This window comes from Ranitomeya variabilis, chromosome 4 (genome assembly GCF_051348905.1).
Source record: "Ranitomeya variabilis isolate aRanVar5 chromosome 4, aRanVar5.hap1, whole genome shotgun sequence".
Classification (NCBI taxonomy): Eukaryota; Metazoa; Chordata; class Amphibia; order Anura; family Dendrobatidae; genus Ranitomeya; species Ranitomeya variabilis.
Window position 1 is genome coordinate 603,631,553 of NC_135235.1, and position 8,175 is coordinate 603,639,727.

Here is an 8,175-nt window from a genome sequence, read left to right on the forward strand (position 1 = left end):
TTTACCTGCGGTTTTCACAAATCCGCTGCGGAAAATTCCGCAGACCTCAGGAGTACGTGTGCACATAGCCTAAATCATTGCATTGATCATTCATGGCTTTTATTCCTGTGCAGGTGCGGCAAACCAGAGATGGAAAGTGACCCCCTCCTGAAAGCGGCAACTTCAAACCCACTGGGACAAGCGGTGAACAGCACGGCCTGAGGCAATCACATGACTGTGGTTATAAACGCTGCCGCCTTTCTTTTTATTTGTTTGTTTGTCCCCCAAGAATTTCAAAGTAGAAAAATCAGTTTTTTAAAAAAAAAATAATAATTTTTTGTTTCTCTGAAGCATTTCATGAACGGGACATATCCTCGCGTGTGGCAGAGACAGTCTCCTTTTTTTTTTTTTTTTAGGATTTTTTTAATGGCTTTTGTGGTTACAAGAACTTTTTTTTTTGTTTGCGGAGCCCTAAGGAAGAGAAACAAGTGATAAAATGTAGAAACGACGCCCCTTGTAGTCATGTGACTTGTTTGATTTGCACCCCGGGCAGTGTTTGTGGTCGCAGTTTTGGAAACAAGATTGCCCACCCTTCCCCCAACCCATTTCCCATTACTGGATTCATTAACTTCCCATTTTTCCGTGTGCTTTACACCACAACCTCTCCATGTGGGGCTGAAGAAAGGCCTCTGTCTCTTTAAGCAATGTTGCTAGATGTGTGAATTGCGTGCCGCCATTGCTGCACGTACAGTACCTTAATGTCTATTTAAAGCTCGACACGTCCGGTATCGCTTCAGATCATTGTTTACGCTGGAATTTTTTCTCCCCATGGAATGTAAGTTAATAGTGTTTGTCACAAAAAAATAAAAAAAATACTAAAAAATTCATAGACATCTCAAGAAAGGCTGTTTACTGTGATTCTGCTCTCCAGGCCTGTGTGTCCTCTTTATGTGGATGAGTGAGGACAGGCACAATCTCGGACGGTCTACTGCAACTATGTATCCAGTGGATCATCCTTGGAGGGTGGACGCCATTGGCCCAGCACTGTATACAGATTTCAGCGCCTGGCTGCTGTCAATAGATATATAGTGCTGCAGATCAGTCACTTTAACTGTTAGAAGATGGAGATAGAGACATCTAGGGGTCCACGTCACATAACAATCCAGGTCACTCTCTGGATACTCCGCTCCTATTTGACCCCTAATGCTCTGGGTACCCCGCTCCTATATGACCGCTAACTCCACTCAACTAAGGTCCAATGCGGTTCCAGACAGCAGAGCTTTCAGGAGATGTGGAGCGTGCACTATATGGCAGCACACAGAGTACCAACAGCTCGGTTCCCGTCCTCTAGAACTGCTTAGTCCAGCCTTATACTTTACATAATGCTGTCATGCAGCTCTCACTCCTGACCTCCTTCCACCATGATACTTATACTCTCTGGCAAACCTAGTGTATATGTTTTCTGAAGAGAGCGGATAGAAGGATGCCACCAGGCTGCTTATCCCCTCTGATTACAAGTGTGTATCCTTTTTTCACGTAGCATCAGGAGGCATCCATACCTTACACCATGTTCCAAATTATTATGCAAATGACATTTTTCCCAGATTTTCCTAAATGGTCGGTGCAAATGACAGTCAGTCTAGTAAAAGTCATCACCCGTTAGAGTATACCTCGAATTTTATTGAAGAAACCTCCCAATGATAACAGTATAATCTCCAAAATGCATAAAACCTCAAAATGCACTGTTACAAATTATTAGGCACAGTAGAATTTCTAAACATTTGATATGTTTTAAAGAACTGAAAATGCTCATTTGTTGAATTTGCAGCATTAGGAGGTCACATTCACTGAACAAAAAAGCTATTTAACTCCAAAACATCCTAACAGGCCAAGTCACATGTTAACATAGGACCCCTTCTTTGATATCACCTTCACAATTCTTGCATCCATTGAACTTGTGAGTTTTTGGAGAGTTTCTGCTTGTATTTCTTTGCATGAAGTCAGAATAGCCTCCCAGAGCTGCTGTTTTGATGTGAACTGCCTCCCACCCTCATAGATCTTTTGCTTGATGATACTCCAAAGGTTCTCTATAGGGTTGAGGTCAAGGGAAGATTGTGGCCACACCATGAGTTTATCTCCTTTTATGCCCATAGCAGCCAATGACTCAGAGGTATTCTTTGCAGCATGAGATGGTGCATTGTCATGCATGAAGATGATTTTGCTCCTGAAGGCACGTTTCTGCTTTTTATACCATGGAAGAAAGTTGTCAGTCAGAAACTCTATATACTTTGCAGAGGTCATTTTCACACCTTTGGGAATCTTAAAGGGCCCTACCAGCTGTTTTCCCATGATTCCGTCCCAAAACATGACTCCTCCACCTCCTTGCTGACGTCGCAGCCTTGTTGGGACATGGTGGCCATCCACTACTCCATCCATCTGGACCATCCAGGGTTGCTCGACACTCATCAGTAAACAAGACTGTTTGAAACATAGTCTTCCTGTATGTCTGGGCCCACTGCAACCGTTTCTGCTTGTGAACACTGTTTAGGGGTGGCCGAATAGTAGGTTTATGCACCACAGCAAGCCTTTGAAGGATCCTACACCTTGAGGTTCGAGGGACTCCAGAGGCACCAGCAGCTTCAATTAACTTTGCTGCTTTGTAATGGTATTTTAGCAGCTGCTCTCTTAATCCAATGAATTTGTCTGGCAGAAACCTTCCTCATTATGCCTTTATCTGCATGAACTGTCTGTGCTCTGTGTGTCACAAATCTCTTCACAGTATGATGATCACACTAAAGTTTTTGTTAAATATCTAAAGTTTTCATACCTTGTCCAAGGCATTACACTATAACGCTTTTCAGCAGCAGAGAGATCCTTCTTATTTCCCATATTGCTTGAAACTTGTGGGCTGCTTAATAATGTGGATCATTATTAACCCCTTCCTGACATCAGACGTACTATCCCGTCGAGGTGGGGTGGGCCCGTATGACCACCGACGGGATAGTACGTCATACGCGATCGGCCGCGCTCACGGGGGGAGCGCGGCCGATCGCGGCCGGGTGTCAGCTGCATATCGCAGCTGACATCCGGCACTATGTGCCAGGAGCGGTCACGGACCGCCCCCGGCACATTAACCCCCGGCGGTATAGGGAAGCATCGCGCAGGGAGGGGGCTCCCTGCGGGCTTCCCTGAGACCCCCAGAGCAACGCGATGTGATCGCGTTGCTCCGAGGGTCTCCTACCTCCCTCCTCGCCGCAGGTCCCGGATCCAAGATGGCCGCGGCATCCGGGTCCTGCAGGGAGGGAGGTGGCTTACCGAGTGCCTGCTCAGAGCAGACACTTGGTAAGCCTGCAGCCCTGCACAGCAGATCGTCGATCTGACAGAGTGCTGTGCACACTGTCAGATCAATGATCTGTAATGTCCCCCCCTCGGACAAAGTAAAAAAGTAAAAAAAAAATTCCCCACATGTGTGTAAAAAAAAAATAAAAAAAATATCCTAAATAAAGAAAAAAAATATATATTATTCCCATAAATACATTTCTTTAGCTAAATAAAATAAAAAAAACAATAAAAGTACACATTTAGTATCGCCGCGTCCGTAACGACCCAACCTATAATACTGCCCCACTAGTTAACCCCTTCAGTAAACACCGTAAGAAAAAAAAAAAACGAGGCAAAAAACGCTTTATCATACCGCTGAACAAAAAGTGGAATAACACGCGATCAAAAAGACGCATATAAATAACCATGGTACCGCTGAAAACGTCATCTTGTCCCGCAAAAAACGAGCCGCAATACAGCATCATCAGCAAAAAAATAAAAAAGTTATAGTCCTGAGAATAAAGCGATACCAAAATAATTATTTTTTCTATAAAATAGCTTTTATCGTATAAAAGCGCCAAAACATAAAAAAGATATAAATGAGATATCGCTGTAATCGTACTGACTTGACGAATAAAACTGCTTTATCAATTTTACCAAACGCGGAACGGTATAAACGCCTCCCCCAAAAGAAATTCATGAATAGCTGGTTTTTGATCACTCTGCCTCACAAAAATCGGAATAAAAAGCGATCAAAAAATGCCACGTGTCCAAAAATGTTACCAATAAAAACGTCAACTTGTCCCGCAAAAAACAAGATCTCACATGACTCTGTGGACTCAAATATGGAAAAATTACAGCTCTCAAAATGTGGTAACGCAAAAAATATTTTTTGCAATGAAAAGCGTCTTTCAATGTGTGACGGCTGCCAATCATAAAAATCTGCTAAAAAACCCGCTATAAAAGTAAATCAAACCCCCCTTCATCACCCCCTTAGTTTGGGAAAAATAAAAAAATAAAAAAATGTATTTATTTCCATTTTTCGGTTAGGGTTAGGGCTAGAGTTAGGACTAGGGTTAGGGCTAGGGTTAGGGCAAGGGTTAGGGCAAGGGTTAGGGCTAGAGTTGGGGCTAGGGCTAGGGTTAGGGCTAGTGTTACGGCTAGTGTTAGGGCTAGTGATAGGGCTAGGGTTATTGCTAGGGTTAGGGTTGGGGCTACAGTTAGGGTTGGGGCTAAAGATAGGGTTAGGGTTTGGATTACATTTACGGTTGGGAATAGGGTTGGGTGTGTCTGGGTTAGAGGAGTGGTTAGGGTTACTGTTGGGATTAGGGGTGTGTTTGGATTAGGGTTTCAGTTATAATTGGGGGGTTTCCACTGTTTAGGCACATCAGGGGCTCTCCAAACGGGACATGGCATCCGATCTGAATTCCAGCCAATTCTGCGTTGAAAAAGGAAAATAGTGCTCCTTCCCTTCAGAGCTCTCCCGTGTGCCCAAACAGGGGTTTACCCCAACATATGGGGTATCAGCGTACTCAGGACAAGTTGGACATCATCTTTTGGGGTCCAATTTCTCCTGCTACCCTTGGGAAAATACAAAACTGGGGGCCAAAAAATAAGTTTTGTGGGAAAAAAAAGATTTTTTATTTTCACGGCTCTGCGTTGTAAACTGTAGTGAAACACTTGGGGGTTCAAAGTTCTCACAACACATCTAGATAAGTTCCTTGGGGGGTCTAGTTTCCGATATGGGGTCACTTGTGGGGGGTTTGTACTGTTTGGGTACATCAGGGGCTCTGCAAATGCAACGTGACGCCTGCAGACCAATCCATTTAAATCTCCCTTCCGAGCTCTGTCATGCGCCCAAACAGTGGTTCCCCCTCACATATGGGGTATCAGCATACTCAGGACAAATTGGACAACAACTTGTGGGGTCCAATTTATCCTGATACCCTTGTGAAAATACAAAACTGGGGGCTAAAAAATCATTTTTGTGAAGAAAAAAAAAAAGAATTTTTATTTTCACGGCTCTGCGTTATAAACTGTAGTGAAACACTTGGGGGTTCAAAGCTCTCAAAACACATCTAGATAAGTTCCTTAGGGGGTCTACTTTCCAAAATGGTGTCACTTGTGGGGGTTTTTAATGTTTAGGCACATCAGGGGCTCTCCAAACGCAACATGGCACCCCATCTTAATTCCAGTCAATTTTGCATTGAAAAGTAAAATAGCGCTCCTTCCCTTCCGAGCTCTGCTATGCGCCCAAACAGTGGTTTACCCCCACATATGGGGTATCGTCGTACTCAGGACAAATTGCACAACAACTTTTGTGGTCTAATTTCTTCTCTTACCCTTGGGAAAATAAAAAATTGGGGGCGAAAAGATCATTTTTGTGAAAAAATATGATTTTTTACTTTTACGGCTCTGCATTATAAACTTCTGTGAAGCACTTGTTGGGTCAAAGTGCTCAACACACATCTAGATAAGTTCCTTAAGGGGTCTACTTTCCAAAATGGTGTCACTTGTGGGGGGTTTCAATGTTTAGGCACATCAGCGGCTCTCCAAATGCAACATGGTGTCCCATCTCAATTCCAGTCAATTTTGCATTGAAAAGTCAAATGGCGCTCCTTTCCTTCCGAGCTCTGCCATGCGCCCAAACAGTGGTTTACCCCCACATATGGAGTATCAGCGTACTCAGGACAAATTGTACAACAAATTTTGGGGTCTATTTTCTCCTGTTACCCTTGGTAAAATAAAACAAATTGGAGCTGAAATAAATTTTGTGTGAAAAAAAGTTAAATGTTCATTTTTATTTAAACATTCCAAAAATTCCTGTGAAACACCTAAAGGGTTAATAAACTTCTTGAAAGTGGTTTTGAGTACCTTGAGGGGTGCAGTTTTTAGAATGGTGTCACACTTGGGTATTTTCTATCATATAGACCCCTCAAAATGACTTCAAATGAGATGTGGTCCCTAAAAAAAAATGGTGTTGTAAAAATGAGAAATTGCTGGTCAACTTTTAACCCTTATAACTCCGTCACAAAAAAAAAATTTTGGTTCCAAAATTGTGCTGATGTAAAGTAGACATGTGGGAAATGTTACTTAAGTATTTTGTGTGACATATGTCTGTGATTTAAGGGCATAAAAATTCAAAGTTGGAAAATTGCGAAATTTTCGCCAAATATTCGTTTTTTTCACAAATAAACGCAAGTTATATCGAAGAAATTTTACCACTATCATGAAGTACAATATGTCACGAGAAAACATTGTCAGAATCGCCAAGATCCGTTGAAGCGTTCCAGAGTTATAACCTCATAAAGGGACAGTGGTCAGAATTGTAAAAATTGGCCCGGTCATTAACGTGCAAACCACCCTTGGGGGTGAAGGGGTTAAAGGGAATCTGTCACCTCCAAAATCGAGGGTGAGGTAAGCCCAGCGGCATCAGGGGCTTATCTAGAGCATTCTGTAATGCTGTAGATAATCCCCCGATGTATCCTAAAAGATGAGAAAAAGAGGTTATAATATACTCACCCAGGGGCGTTCCCGCTGCTGGTCCGGTCCGGCGCGTCCTATTTTCATCAGATGACATCCTCTTCTTGTCTTCAGGCTCCGGCGCAGGCGTACTTTGTCCTGTTGAGGGCAGAGCAAAGTACTGCAGTGCGCAGGCGCCGGGAAAGGTCAGAGTGGCCCGACGCCTGCGCACTGCAGTACTTTGCTCTGCCCTCAACAGGGCAAAGTACGCAGGAGCTGAAGCCTGAAGACAAGAAGAGGACGTCATCTGATGAAGATAGGAGGCGCTGGACCGAACCAGCAGCGGGAACGCGCCTGGGTGAGTATAATCTAAGCTTTTTCTCATCTTTTAGGATACATCGGGGGCTTATATACAGCATTACAGAATGCTGTAGACAAGCCCCTGATGCCGGTGGGCTTATCTCACCCTCGATTTTGGGGGTGATAGATTCCCTTTAAGTAGAGAGAGAGAGAGAAAGAGTGATTTTTTTTTTCCCGGATTTGAAAATCCTTCCGGGCATGCTCAGAGGGGAAAAACGTGATACGTCGCTGATTCCTGTGTGTGACGGTCAGCGACAGATCCTGTGCCCATAGGCTTCCATTATAGCCGATGACGGGCAACGCAGGATGCGTCGCTGACTGATTTTCCAACGTGCAGAAAAAAGATTCCTCTGAACGTTTTCTCCGCACGACGGACCCCTATTTTCTGACGGATCCAGTGCACAACGAATGGCCATCCGTCACAATTCGTCGCTAATACAAGTCTATGGGAAAACGCAGGATCCTTGTGTTTAAGATTTATTTCAGTGATCCATTGAGCTCTGAGACACAATACCATCCCCGAGTTTATTTGAAAAACAAAATAATTAAATCTTTGTGACACTTAAGTCCAATTTGCATAATTTGTAACACAGTGTAGAAGGCCGGTCTGTCTGAAACTAGCGGGTTTGGATGGCTTTACTGGGTGTGGCTAGCTGTACACTGATCGTGATTACAAGTTTTTTTGCTGCGTTGAACTGCCTCATTCAGACAGATGAAAAGGTGATACATATTCATCTCAGATGATTTCTGCAGGACCAGCGGACTGTCCACCGCAACACATGCAGGGATTGCATAACAAACAGGCAGTCCCTGCATGTGTTGACGCTGTCGAACAGCCGCAAGACATACAGCCACAGGGACTCAAACATAGTTTTCAAGCACACCGAAAACACTCTGTTGGCACCAGTGCCTTGGTTAGCACACGAGCATACTCGGATAACGCCTTATCCCAGCACATTCGCTTATCACTACAAGAGACCTATCAATCACCTGGAGCGATCAAGGGAGAAGCCAGCCAGGGGCCACACCAGTTTCATCAGGTCTCTCCCTAAA

General features: G+C 43.9%; 1 protein-coding gene across 2 annotated transcripts in view; it reads left to right on the forward strand.

Moving 5' to 3' along the window:
• Positions 1-866, forward strand: part of STAU1 (staufen double-stranded RNA binding protein 1) — a 42,764-nt gene extending 41,898 nt beyond the window's left edge. For both annotated transcript variants that reach the window (XM_077253298.1, XM_077253297.1), the window contains exon 16: positions 114-866. In XM_077253298.1, the coding sequence (XP_077109413.1) occupies positions 114-201 (88 nt within the window). In that variant the 3' untranslated portion in view covers positions 202-866. The remainder of the gene's footprint in view (positions 1-113) is intronic.
• Positions 867-8,175: the final 7,309 nt, after the last annotated feature.